Raw genomic sequence first — 15,058 nt, forward strand, 5'->3', positions numbered from 1 at the left:
TATATATATATATATATATATATATATGCTTGATTTATTTAATTTATTTTTATTTAAAAATAGTACACGACCCAATTACTATAACTGCTTTTTTATTTTGTGTTTTTAATTATAGAATTAATTTCTATTAATGTAAGGTCTTATGCCAGTATTTTTTTTATCCCTGCAGGTGAGTGGGATAAAACTGGGGGGTTAACTGGGCAGTTTCACAATGAAAAATAATACTTGCTATTTTAAAAATATAATGCTAAATACCTTAGCAATCCTCTACATGTGCAAGCTAGGGCTGAGAATGTATTGTCTTGCCAATTGACCATTATGGTTTGGAGAGCCTGTGCATCTATCTGCCATATGAGGTGTGTCATTAATTCAACTTTATTGAAATTGTTTATTGAAATGTCCAATGTCACAGTCAGCTGCTGTTACTGGTGCAGATGTTTCCTCTTTGGCTTTGTTGTGGCCTGCATGCAATGCTATGGGATTATTTCAATAAAGTCTACTGTAGTGTAGTGTAGTGTGTGTATTTTGTGCCTTATTAAATTGCAGTATGAGGGCTAATTTTCTGTTTGATCAGTGAATGACCAATAAAAAAGAGAGCTGTATGACTCCTGATAACGTACCAATCACTTTATGTGAGGCTCACAAAGATAAGATATAATTGTGTCTTCTAATGCCTATTGTATAAATATTAATATACATGATGAAGAAGAAGCTTTTGTTTTCCAGTATACCCACAAAAAACAGTTAGTCCTGTTGTCCCTCAACTGAGGTGTACTCAATTAAAGATGACAGGCATAGACACACACACACACACGCACACACGCCTCCTCTGAGCATCTTAATCCCCCAGGACAAAGGACAGTGTTCTATAAATACAGATGAGGCCTCAGTATTAGGCGTTAATTCTTAGTCCCAGATTACTCTTCAACATTATTGGACTCCTAATCCCTAATTCATATAGACATTAAACAAATACATTTAAAAAAGGGTGTGTTCCTGTTAAAAAATCCCAGAAATGTCAGTCTGTCTGCTCAGACTGAATTGTAAAACCATAGCGACCGGACACATGGGACACAACATCTCAATACCAAAGGTCTCTGTTTAAGTACTTACATTAGAGCACTTGATCTGTATAAATAAAATATGTGCTTCCACAAGCCAGTTGGGTGAAATGCACACAGCCAGAGTGATGCAATGGTGCAACAGGGATTACCTCTGGCAGACATACAATTAGAAAATAACATCTTTAGGCATTTCCTTGCATAGAAACTTGTGTCAATCTTGTGTCTTGTTTCTTTCTATATCCTAGTCATCACTGACATATTTTTTTATTTATTTATGTAGTTTAATTACACATTCATTTGGGCGTGCTAAGGTTAATGCCAAGAACTCAGAGCCACCTGTATATTTTTCAGGTGTCATCATTGTTCACTGTGCAAAATCAGATTTCTATATATAAAAAAATAAATAAAACAAATCCTGTTTGATCTGACTGTTTCAGTTTTCTGTTCGGCCACAAGATGGCACAAAAAACATACTACTAGAAAAAGCAGACAACAACAGTTGTCACTGGTTGACCCACATCCAAAAATATGCTGCTGATACTGACACCCTGAGATACACACAATGGCCTGCCTTTGCACAGTCGATATGTCTTTGGCTGCCGTGTACTATATAAAGACACTCTTAATATACTTGTGTGTTGAGTGTAGACTTATTTAAGCCCCTCTTTGAGGTAATATGAATTCCAACAATACTAAAATATGTTTAGAAGGTGTAAAATGTATTTGCTGTGACACCCCTTGCACTCGCATATATAATTTCCAATAGGAAATACAATGTTTCTGTCTTGGATTATTTCTCCTGTTGCGATAAAGTTTTGGGAATAAAGTTTTGAAATTGGGCTGTTGCATTGTGAACTCTAGAGTGGCTGCTGCAGGGAAAAACCTTTCAGGTATTTTATCATTATGCATACATCTAATATATAATCTCACCTTTTGTAGCTAATTACATACTTGGTAATCAATTACAACATCTTATTGTTATTTGGTCAATGTGATCTATCATTTATTTTACAGGATACTGGATGTGTGAAGTGTGCAGTTTGGGAATGGCTACCAGGTACTTGTTGCAATACTTCAGGCATCTGCAGGGTAGCTATCAATATGCATGTCTATACACAGATTGCCACTTTAGTATGCTACTAAATAACACTTTTATTTGGAATGGATGTAAAATAATAACTCACATTTATTATAGCCCTTCAAGTCTTTGTGAGAGTAATTATGACTTATACTTTTTTGTACTATTTATTTTCATCATCATCTTGATTTTTATTTATGTTTTACCAATCAACTTTAAATTAGTTTTTTGTTTTTTTTGGTTTAGTAAATACAAAAACATTTTTTTTAATTTATATTATGTTATATTTTTTGTTACCGTACATTGACAAATGTCAGTTATCGCATGAGAAGGTGATCAAATATTGAGCTGGTGTATTTGTTTTTTTAAGATGAATATATACAATAGATAATAATAATAATCCTCATGGTGTAGAAATGATCCATTTAAGCCCATGCTATAAAGTCCAGTCGAGCACACGTTGTCCTCTCTACAGCTTACTTTATGCTAGGATCAGCAGCCTTCAAATATTTGTTGTTGACGTTATTTGCTGAAAGTTTGCCCAAGAATATGCTTTTTCACTTGGGAAATATCAGATGGGAAAACGTTGCAAATGAGAAGCCATCAGCACATAACTGAATTCAAAGCCCCAACTACACTGGAGACCTCAGAGCTCACATTACATGGCCAGCATTTAACGCCTCATGTTTGACAGCAGACTGATCACTTTTAACACTAATACTTATAATTTTATTAAGATAAGAGTTTCCTTTTTGATAATTCAATAGCAATGTATCCCAGCCGAGTGGTTCACAGCTTTAACATGCAAGACATACAGGGTCGCATTACATCTTTGCCTGGGGATGTCTCTGAAACATCCTGAGTGGAGGAGAGTATTCTATGGTGTGCATACAGTCGCACCATAAAGACAGTCAGCCCTGTTGAGTTCAGGCCCCAGGGAGAGGGAGGGACTGGGCTTAGAGTGCACCAGCCCACACATTAGAGGCTGGAGGGATAGTCTTCTGCCATCATGGCTTCATTATGTACAGTGTGTGTGCATGTATGTAATTGGCCAATTGGCAAATTGGCCAAGATGCATTAAGAGCTTTAAAACTGAGAAAGTGAAAGAATCCTATAGCCATCTCCTTTACTGTAAGAAGGCTCAGTATGTTAATGAAATGTAACAAATCTGACAGTAGCCTCACAATGGTACAATTTGTTATTATAATACACAATTTACATATTCAAATGATTTTGCATTTGCTGTACAGATGAATGTTATTTTGAGGTAGACACTCTCATGGAGAGGCAAAAAAAGTAACCAAAAAAAGTCAGCAGAAGCAAAAGACAAGACATCATCAATTGATTTAAATTCAAACCCTCCTCCCTCCACTCTCTATGAAATCATTCTCTGTATTCTGTAGATGTTTAAAGCCATTAACATAGGTTACTCTGTGGATTTGAACTGCCACAACACAGCCACGACATTTCCTCCATGGCCTGTGGTCAGACTTTACCAGAGTGTTTAGTGCATTCTGAAAGCAACCACAGAAATATATATTATATTTAGCAAGGACACCTAAGACAGCTTTTCAAATCTCAGAAGACTTTCAAACTTAATGTATAGTTAGCATTGATGTGAACCATAACTTATGGGAATTGTGGAGATGGGTAAAGCTTAATACTAGGCTAGGATTTATGCCTGCTAACTCAGTTGGTTTCCCTAATGTAGTACATCTTGAACTGCACTACAGTCATGTCAGCTACACAGAAATGGATACAAATCAGAATCATCTGCATGTTTGTAGAAGTACTCTAGTTACATAACTCTGGGAAAGTTCACTATTCTTTATCCAAGAACCTGTCTTCTCAGTTCAGACAGACCAGTAGGGTTCAGATCCATTTATCCATCTAAAATACTTAACAGTAAGTCTAGAAATGAAAAATAGATGAGACAAGATGAAAAGACTGAAAAAAGTGAATAAAAAGTCTTTAAATTTGATGTAAAAGCCACAAACTGGCAGAAGGTCAGGGCCATAAATGAAACTTTGTCCTGGGAGGACAAGACTGGTTTAAAATTCTGAATATGGTTTCCTGGATGAAGTACCTCTGAGGAATGAAATTCTGTTTTCTCAACTGAGCTCTAATAGTCTGTTAAATGCTCATTTAGTCATTCATTGAGGGAGGGTGTGCTGTGTGTTTGGCAGCAAGAAGAGTCAGATGGGTTACAAATGAGTGAGAGAGGAGAAAACACGAGTTAAGTGAAAAGTCACTATTGTAGCTACGTTTACACAGGAGGTGGGGTTACTGTGGAAGCATAAGAAACTCCAGATATGTTACCAGATCAAAGTTAGCATCCACAGAACACTACACTACAGTTTCCACAACAGGTCAAGCTATTCCCGCATAATCAATAATAATGTTTTTCCACAAGTTTTTGCAGCTAATTATTGAATGTAAACATAAACCAAGCTGATGAATGAGCAAGTAATGCAATGTTTCATTGGCCTTTTGAAATGTAGCTGACCTTTAGACTATATAGATCTCTTTAGCGGACCTTGAGGAAAAAGTGCAATTTGCTCTTTTCTGTGCAAAAACACAGAAACACATCTTCAGCAGAACATTTTTCTCTAACGATAAATAGGTGGTTGAGGAACTTCCACAATGAACTGAAATGAAATGAGAAGATAAATGAGTGGGAGGGATGGGGGTGTTGTGTAAAATTCTTCATCTCTGTTTAAACATGTTGTCAGAACTGACTGAAAATTGTTTTGCTCATTGATCTTGGCAGGCTGATGCATTCAGGCGACTCTCCACTCCCAGACTGATGATATACACACAGATGGACACATAAATACAATTGGTTCTCATGTTTCCAGAAATTGCAGCAAAATCCAAACTCATCCCTGAGTGGACACACAAAAAAACACTCAGATGTGGGAACAAGCTGAGACACAATTAAAAGTATTTCAGCCCTTTAAGCAAAACAAACACACTGGAGTGAAGAACAGTTTTTCTATTTGTACTTTGCTATGCACATTATGACTCACAGTTTTCACTGTGGGAATCTGAGCACAACACAGGAGCGGGGACCTGCAGGTTCCAACATATCCTTAGCTGTTAATACAGGATTGTGCTTTTCATAGTTCCCTTCACTCCAAGCCCATCACATAAGAGCTGACTGCATGATACTGAACAACGCTGCACTTTATCTTATTGATCACATCAATTAACTTCCGAACCACTCCCCCCTCCTTTTCTCTTCTCACGGTGTTTCATTTTTACACATTAATACTTGTATCAGTACTTAATTCTGAGAACTACCGCAGCAGCTCTGCACCAGTGTGTTTTTAAGGGAGCAGCTGGTGCGTTGGGAGTGGTGTAAACTGGAGTTTGTGTACATTGCTCCTCCCATGATCGTCTCAGCTACACTTTCAGGGGGTACACTGCCCATGCAGGCTGGTCACTCCCACCACAAACATCCTCTCTCTTTTTTTCCCTCTTGCTATCTCTCTCACGCCCTCATTCCCTTTGCTACTTCCCCCATTTTCTCCCTTATCCTGTCTTCAGAGACACCTCACTCCAACTTCCTACCAGTACATGCAAACCAGTTCTTCAAGGTAAGAATCTACCACACATTATCTCACTGTCGTTTCTTTTTTTCATTTCTCTAACACAAAAATTATTTATTGAACAGAAAAAAATACTGCTTAAAGGTTTTAGAAACACTTTTATTAGTTTTATTGTTATTGTCCTGTATCATTCTGCTGTGAGTGCATGCATGTGCTGATGTTTAGTGACATTACCTTCCTTCCTGATCACAGCTTATTAAGAGCTTGTCCCTACAAGTAGGTGTTATTCGATTCCCATCTGCACATGTCTGGGAATCAAGGGAGCTGTCTGTGCGGTGACTTAAATGCAGCTTAGACCCGATGAATGGCAATTCATTTTATCTCTAAATAAACCCTATGACATTTGTACGTGTAATCCATCCATCCATCATCTAAACCCGCTTTGTCCTGCAGTGCTGTACTTACGTAAATATAATATTTATAAGAATAATAATAACATTTTCTCATAACAAAAGTCATAATTAATACTTAATTAAAGTATTTTTTGTTATTACGGTATATCGACTGGCAGGTGATTGAAAGAGAACAGGCATTATAAACAAACAGTTACATTAATAGATTGTGATGGCAGTGGTCTACTTACTTACACAGATGTTTCAATATTTCATATATTAAGTCACTACTTAAACAACGCAGCTGAAGTTACCAACATTCTTCAGCAGGACGACACTGGTATTAATGACTAGCCTGGACATCCAGTTAAGCCTGAGATCAATGAGCTCATGTTACCACAATATGTGCTTTTAGATGTTTTTGTCATCATGAGAATAGAAATTCCTCAACAGGTGCAGAGTTACTTTTGTTATTTGATGCACTCTTAGTATCATTTCTAGTTTTATGTTTGTACTCCATACAGCAGCTGGTTACTCATGAAGGCAAAATAATATAATTCAATAGCAGAAAACAGACACCTGACAGTATCCTAATGAGTCCTCTCATCTTCTTCCCAACTTTAATGCATACTTCAAGACAACGTTTGTCAGCAAATGCCAACAAAATGGAAAAATGCCAACAATTTCCCCTGTCTCATATGTGTTTAGCGGACACTGTGTAACATGTGTCAGACACATTGAACATGCTTGTTGACATGGTTGTAATCACACCTTCCCAACCTGCTTTGGGATGCAGGTTTTTCCAGTGGTAACTTTAAATGCTGTAATTTTAAAGAATACAAACATTGTCACTATGGTGTTGTTTACGGTCTGCTGATAATAGATGAGTCACTTGTATTTGTTTTTGGATTTATATGGATCAAAAAGAAAAGCAGACACATCAAAATAAGAAAAACAATTAACAGTGAGAGAGTGGCAGAGAAATGTGGTTCTACCTTATTTACCAGTCTGATAACAACGCTTTATGACAAGGTTCAGATAGAACCATCTGTCTCCCTTGGTTGAGAAGCTGACAGTGATGCAGGTGGATATGCCCCACTGGTGTCCTGGATGGTGATATAACTGACTGGCAGACCACAGTATGTACACCTATAGAGCTGTATGTCAGACAGATCGATCAGCAACACTGGGGCTCCACAGGGGACCGTCCTCTCTCTACTGCACAGACCTGCCACCTCATCACTGGCCAAACAGTTTAAAAGGATGCCTTACCAGATGATTCTGTGAAACACATCATCTCGTGCACCCAGCTTGTCCTGTCCACATGCAAATATATGTACTGAATACTGTCATTGAACTTCACTAGTGCAGTGTTTATTTACAACAGGCTGAATAACTTATTCAAACAACCAATAAATGCTGAGTGAGCTGCAGTCTGTGACTCTCCTGCAGATGACATACTGGATTACTACAAGCAGTGTAGCCTGTTCACACTGCAACGTTTGCACCTTTATTTGAAGTAATACATGAATGAATTGGGGACAAGCCAAATATGTGTGAAAGTACAATGCAAAAAATGGTTTTATTACAAACTAGGTACTCTATATGCCATAACCTTGCAATCCAACAAGCTTTTAGTGAGAAGCATACACTTTTAATTCTTTTTTTTTTCAACAGGAAATGGGTTCCAAACAGAAAATAGGCTTCAAGTGTCGCCTGGCTGTAGTGCTGCTTCTCCTGCTGGCCAGTATTGCTGCCATTGTGACTATTGCCGTCATCCAGGACAACTGGATGACTAAAGAGTATGGCACGGAGGTGAACACATGCATGTGCACAAACCTATGGACTCACACATAAACCACATGTAGACAGTAACCTTTCAAAAGACAGAATATAACCACATACTTCATGTAATGCATGACCTAATCCAGATGTCTGGGTCAGGGAGAAAGGGATGTCAGCATAGTAATAAATGGTTGAATGGTGTCACAGTGCCTCTTTGTAATTTTATACAGTCATTATAATCTCATAACCTCATGCTTAATGGCCATCAAAATAAAAATGTCCAACCACATGGATCAAAAAGTTCTTTTTTGTATTTTTGTAACATGTTTTTTCTTTCTTTGTTGTTTCTTTGTAGTTTGGCATTGTGATAGATTCAGGTTCATCTCGTTCCAACGTGTATGTGTATAAATGGCCAGGAGAGAAGGAGAACGAAACAGGAGTAGTATCTGAGGCTCTGAACTGTAAAGTTACTGGTAAGTCTCTAAAACAAAAAAGAACACATTCAAGCACAGTGAAGAAGTTGATTTTAACTTGGCTTTGTGTTCACAGGTATTGCTATCTCAGACTTGAAAATTGATGCCGAGAATGATGCAGCAATGTGGCAAGGTTTCAAAACCTGCATGGACAAAATCATAGACATCATTCCAGCGAAAAAACACAAAACCACACCTCTCTTTCTGGGATCTACAGCTGGAATGAGATTGTTACGGTAAGAATGTATTTTCTCACCTTTACTTTAAATCAGAACAATTTAAGGTCATCTGTGTGTCATAAAGGAAACACTGCAGAGTAAACCTGTGACTTATGGGGCCACTAAGAGTTTGGGCCCCTGGGCAGGTGCCCATTTTGTAATCTAACCTTTTACCAAACGCCAACAAATTCAGCAGGTATTATTGCTCCAAACTGCAGGCTGGAGCAATTTTCAAGTGCCCAGATGGTATAAAATAAAGCTGGGACGTCCAAAGATGAGATCTTCTCACAGCAATTTAAAATTAGATGTATATTCATCTTAGAATTTCAGGTGTAACATGCAATTGGTTCAAAGGCTGATGCTATTTCACATTGCAGTTGTGGTCACTCATGTTTATCACTTGTAAAACTTAAACTGAAAAAATGTAATGCACATAGACACCATATGAGTCCTCAGCCGATTGGCTAAAAGTATGGCCAAAATGTCTTGCTTATGGGTGCCCACATTGGAAAAATCTACACAAAAACCCACACTGTGTCTAGCACATTTGTCCCTGTAGCTTGGATGCTCCAATGGAAGCTGACTGACAAAAACTGTTTCAATATGAACATATAAGCATTTGAACAGTTACATTTGATAAGAGCTAACTAAAAATCCATAAACCATCTCCCTTTTCTTCTGTCTGTTTGGCTGCCAGTGAGGAAGATGAACAGAGGTCCAAGGAAGTCCTGGCAAGTCTCAAAGAATACCTGAGTTCACTTCCTTTCATGTTCCAAAATGCTTCCATTATTACTGGTCAGGAAGAAGGACTGTATGGATGGATCACAGTCAACTACCTAATGGGAAACTTCTTAGAAGTAAGACACTGTCTTCTGGTGTATCACTTCCCAAGGGAATCTGCTAAAGTCTAGCCAGGCACAGCTCCACAAAAGGTTTACAAAGTTTCTATGGGCATCATACTATTAGCACCACATTTGTGTCAAACAGTTGCCCAAATTCCCCACCAAGTATATGGCAAAATACACTGTGCTTTGCTGAGCACAGGTGTCTTGGAAGGGCCTGGTTGTGTTGTACTGGTTCTGAGGATTCTCTCTTAAACACATCTATGAGCTTCCAAAATGTTGTATAGATGTAAAATGGAAAATTCCGCATTTACATCTTCATGTTCTTGTACACTCCACATCTGTTGCATCTATTAGATGCAAAACTGGAGGCCCATAGATGTAAATGTGCAAAGATAGGGAAAAGACATTTTCATATACATACATTTTAATCTGACTGGGATTATTCCCATGTCTCAAGGCCTTACCTGAGGAGTGAGGCCAAAAATCTGGAAATGGGATTAGAATCTGGAAGGTGAATTTGCAATCTACATGTTCCCAGCAGCAAGACGTACCAATTTTGGAACAAACTCACGACAGCCGAGATGCTAACCCTAGCTCTGCATTAGAGTTAGTGTTAGGGTTAGGGAGGTCACAGAGTTGTGGTTCAAAGTTTAACGCATTCTGCTCACTGTGACCATTACGGAAATGTCTCACTTCAGGTTCGATGCCCCATGACAACCGAGCAACTATGCTTAGCTCAGGATTAAGCCCCACACCTAATCTTAACCATTGAGACATCGATAGAAAAGCCTTGGTGGCCTTAGCACATTTGAATGACCAATCAGCTCCCTTCCCAAAAACTATTTTAGGAGTCATCCCCAGGTTTTAGGTGTTAGGTAGGCTTGATGTTGAAGTTGATGTTCTTTAGAGTTAGTGTTACAAAGAAGACCATTACAGTCCTTTTAATTATCATTGTCTATAATATTTGCAGAAAAACATTTGGAATGCCTATGTACGCCCTGAAGGAGCAGAGACAGTAGGTTCCATGGACCTTGGTGGAGCATCAACACAGATTGCCTTTGCAATTCAAGAGGATTTTAAAGGGCCTGACTACCTTCATGTCAAGCTGTATGGTTACCCATACACAGTCTACACACACAGCTTCCTCTGCTATGGAAAAAATGAGGCAGAGAAGCAGGTTCTTGACAGAGTAATCCAGGTAAACAAGTTTATGTGTCTGCCAAAATTAAAAACTCACAGGTACTTTAAGAGGAGCGATTATTTCCTGAGTTTTCTTATGGTGTTCTCTTTTGCGTGCTGTGGGAATTTTGTCTGCATGTGTAAGCCAAAATCCATTAATGCTAAGAATTGATTAGTGAACACTGCTGTTCATGCAGCTAAAAGGCTAGGGAGACCAGTCACGGATACATTATGTCATTAAGAATATTGATTGAACCATGAATGTCATTATGCTAGTCTGCATGAAATGCATTATTCCTGGCAACTCGTCCTTAAATTAATGGCAATTGTAGATGAACATGCTATGCCATAGGAGAATATGCTATGAGAGAATATGTTGCAACTATTTCCTAGAATGAAATGATTCTACAAACAGGACTTAAGTTAAACTGCCCTAATTTGTTTTTCAGAGTTCACCTGACCCAAGCTACATAACAAACCCCTGCTACCCTGAAGGTTTCAACATAACCTTGAAGGCCTCATCCATTTATAACACAGAGTGCACAAAGAAACCCCCAAACTACAACCCAGACCAAGAATATTTCTTGGTTGGAGTTGCTGACTCAGACAGCTGTGGAAATATAGTAAAGTCCATATTTGATTTTGATAACTGTTCCTCATCACAATGTTCCTTCAACGGGGTTGAACAGCCACCAGTCACTGGAGATTTTATGGTAACAGTACAAAAATAACATGGCGCAACACGATCAAGATGCAATAGAACATCAATACAATACATGTATGTTTCTGCTGCTCCTGTCAGGCATATGCTGGCTTCTTCTATACTTCAAGGGCCCTGGGAATAAACATCTCATCAGATATAGATGTTTTCAATGCCTCAGTGAGGACCTTCTGCCACACACACTGGACAGTGGTAAGTTCTTTAAAAATGCTTTTTATTTTTGGAACGGCCTTTTTCAGTAACACTTTAGAATAACGATCCGTTATAAGGCATTCATAAGCTGTAAGTTAATAGTGAACTAATCATGAACAAAGTACTTATATACATTAGAAAAAGATTATTAAGTCATTTATTATTTAAGTTACAAGACATTCATAAGCTATTAGTAGATATTGAACTATCATGAATAAACAATTTATACACATTTGGAAATGATTATAAAACCATTTATAACTAAAGTCTTGCAACATTTATTTATAATTTAGACATTTTTAAAAACCCTGTGTCGACATTGTTTGTGCATCATTTATTCATCATCATAATTTTATATATGATCTACCTTATTGGTGAAATTGTGTACTGTACTGTACCACAATTTGTTTATTTATGGTTAACAGATGATTCTTAAAAAAAAAACTCTAAATCATTTTCAGATGTTATTATGATTATGATAAATGATGTACAAACAATTTATAATAATTTCCAAATGTGTATAAATTGTTTGTTCATGAATAGTTCAATATCTACTAATAGCTTATGAATGTCTTGTAACTTAAGTAATAAATGACTTAATAATCTTTTCTAATATATATAAGTACTTTGTTCATGATTAGTTCACTATTAAGTAATTATATAATAATATACTTACAGCTTATAAATGCCTTATAACGGATCATTATTTTAAAGTTACCCATTTTGCTTCAGTAAATGTTGATGGTTTTTACCTTTCATCACTAATACTACTGTTTTTAGCTTTCAGTTGAATCTGCAACAGTTCAACCTAATCTCAGGCTAATCTCAGGCCTTTGTCTACATTTCAGCTGAAACAACAAAAGACTTGGATCATTAACAGATACCTCAGGACCTACTGTTTTGCAGCTCACTATGTTTTCATGTTGCTGGGAGATGGATACAAGTTTGATGAAGACACTTGGCAAAACATTCGCTTTGAAAAAGAGGTTAGCTGAACACAAAATGCTACATTACACGACTACAGTTCAACAACGACAGAAGTCACATTACATGCCACATATTGTAACTTACTGGGGGCTGATACATTAGGACCACACATAGAGATGGCTAACATACAATCATTTGCACTCACGAGAGTGAAGCCATTTATTGAAAGGGCTGCTATGTGTCTTCACAAAGGAAGTCCCTCCGCTGATGGGGATTCCTGGTCTGTCATGAGTCATGAGAAAAGAGAGTGGTTCTTAAGAAGTCACACATTCTAAGCGTAGTTTCCAAATTGCACAGATTACCCTTTAGACACAAGACAGGACAAGACTGTGCCTCACCAGCTGGCACTGCTCCCAATTTCCAACAACACAGTTAGTGTGTTCTGTGTGCTGTTAAAAGCCGTAGGGTGAGTGGGACGCTGTGTTTGGAAGGTCCTTGTCGAGGCAGTTACGAAGCAGACACAAGTGAATTATTAGCAGGGGTGTTCCTTGGGTGTTTTCCGTCTCAGCTTTTAGCCCCGGGCTGAAACTGTGCAGTGCTGTGACACGGCACCCTGATACTGTAATCTTGAAGTGATTTGTTTGTGTGCTACTGAAAACACTATGTGCAGTGTACAAATTCTCCTCTTTTGCCTCCTCCTCTCCTCTTCAGGTAAAGAAAACAAGCATAGGTTGGAGTTTGGGCTACATGCTGAGCATTACCAATAGGATCCCGTCTGAAGTCACAAAAATCTATCCCATCAGAGGATCTGTCTTTGCCGGACTTATCTTTCTATTTTCAGCACTACTCATTATAACTGTAGCCATAGTTTTTATCTTCCTCGTTCGAACCTGCTACTGAGAGTGGAACTTAAAAGGGGAATCGCCCTCTGTTCAAAATATTGGTGAGTGGGGCAGCCAATAGTTTTATAAATGAAAACCCCAAAATGCCCAGGTGCCTGTTGTCACTGCACACTCTGCAGATGAGATCCCACAGGAGGGCCCGTGTAAAACTGGACAACTATTTTACAGTTACTCACTTATCGATTGTGTTGTCAATCCTGCATCATACATGTACTGTAATTGCACTAAATGCATCTGCTTTGCTGATAGAATTGTAGCATTTTGCAACAGCTCTAAGTGTGTATTGTGTATAAACAACCACTGAACAACAGCGTTTACCGTACGGAATGAAAACCTCCCTAATATGTACTGAATGTGCAATGTGCCATTTTTTAAGTACACGTTAGATGTCAGAATATTACAAAGATAATTAACAAAAAAGTATTTAACAGTGTGATAGTAGACAAATCTAACCCTTCCCCCCTTCTCAGGTTAAATGCTGGACATCACATTTACACTTGCCTTGTGTTGTCCTGTAACTGAGACTGCCCTACTGACACCAACAAGGTCAACCTGAACGGTTTGCAGATTTATCTCTAAACAGGTTTATTCATGACAAACTGTCTCTTTGCGAGAAGAGTTATTTCTGTAAACTCTACCTATTGTGTTGAATGTTGATGATTTATGTATATAACCATATATTAATGTATGTTTTGCACTTATTACAGGCATGAATGAGAGGAAGCAATGAATCTTGAATGACTTACTGTCACAACTCTCCCTGCATGTTTGTGTTGTTCAGCTCTTCTTCAGAGATTACAAAAAGTTATTTTTCAGGCATTTCTGTTCTTTGTAATAAAAAAAAATTACAAGTTAGTACTTTCTCAGGAAATGGAGTACTTAAGTCTCAAGTGCTAATCACCTAAGGACATCCAATAAGAACACAGGCTACTCATGAAGAATACTCTGTCGTTTTCTTGTAACTTTAAGTTACAGTTAATTAATTGAAAAGCACATGTGTGCTTATCTACTTATCAGTCACACTTTGTGGTGGACTACTTTACAGGGATATCCAAAACATGTATCTGGTTACAACCTGGGGGCACAACATTCCATTACATCAGATGAAAAGAGCATGACTACAAAGTGTGCATGTGTTTGTATACATCAGACTACACCTGGGCAGCATTATCAGTAATACTGTTGTCATTACACTGGAGTAAATTATGCATGACTGTTTTTACCTCTTCATTCAGTGAACAATAAACTCAACTACTACACAGCATCCTGTGTGGCTTCATAGTGCAACTTACTGATCACTTTTTTTTTTAAATTTACTGAAGTTAATTATTTCGAATTTGTTTTGTGTCACCTCTCCAACTTTAAAATTGTACCAACACAAAGGCAGCTCCTCCTTTAATAGCCTTCCACAGAATGCAGTAGCAGCACCCTCTAGTGGACATGTGTTCTAACTGTAGGACATGAACGCAATGAGTGTTTTGAAATGTTTTTTTTTATTGAAAGATTTGTCTAAAAAGAAAACAAAAAAGGGAAACAAAAAAAAACAAAATACACATTTGAATCTACAGCAATATCCACTGGCTCTACAGACACTCTCAAAAGTCACAATTTGAAAAGACATGGGAGGCATGTGACCAAGCAAATAAAAAAATAGCATCATCAAAGTTATTTCTGTTGCATCTTCTTTTACACACCTGTACAAAAAGATCTCATAAATATTACTTTTGTTCT

The 15,058-nt window shown here is 37.8% G+C and overlaps 1 protein-coding gene across 1 annotated transcript; it reads left to right on the top strand.

Moving 5' to 3' along the window:
• The first annotated feature begins 5,656 nt into the window (after positions 1-5,656).
• entpd3 (ectonucleoside triphosphate diphosphohydrolase 3) lies at positions 5,657-14,604 on the top strand. The gene is made up of 10 exons (XM_028426468.1): positions 5,657-5,741; positions 7,763-7,900; positions 8,226-8,343; positions 8,420-8,579; positions 9,259-9,418; positions 10,377-10,604; positions 11,035-11,298; positions 11,388-11,498; positions 12,347-12,484; positions 13,137-14,604. The coding sequence occupies exons 2-10, from the start codon at positions 7,766-7,768 to the stop codon at positions 13,323-13,325; spliced, it is 1,503 nt and encodes a 500-aa protein (XP_028282269.1). The 5' UTR covers positions 5,657-5,741; positions 7,763-7,765; the 3' UTR covers positions 13,326-14,604.
• Positions 14,605-15,058: the final 454 nt, after the last annotated feature.

The sequence above is a fragment of the Parambassis ranga genome, chromosome 16 (genome assembly GCF_900634625.1).
Source record: "Parambassis ranga chromosome 16, fParRan2.1, whole genome shotgun sequence".
Taxonomy (NCBI): Eukaryota; Metazoa; Chordata; class Actinopteri; family Ambassidae; genus Parambassis; species Parambassis ranga.

Excerpts from the sequence above, each read along its gene's own strand:
- entpd3 (XM_028426468.1), top strand. The coding sequence starts at position 7,766 with ATGGGTTCCAAACAGAAAATAGGCTTCAAGTGTCGCCTGGCTGTAGTG. Across the intron at positions 11,299-11,387 it reads CAGTCACTGGAGATTTTATG|GCATATGCTGGCTTCTTCTA; the intron begins GTAACAGTACAA and ends TGCTCCTGTCAG. Across the intron at positions 11,499-12,346 it reads GCCACACACACTGGACAGTG|CTGAAACAACAAAAGACTTG; the intron begins GTAAGTTCTTTA and ends TCTACATTTCAG.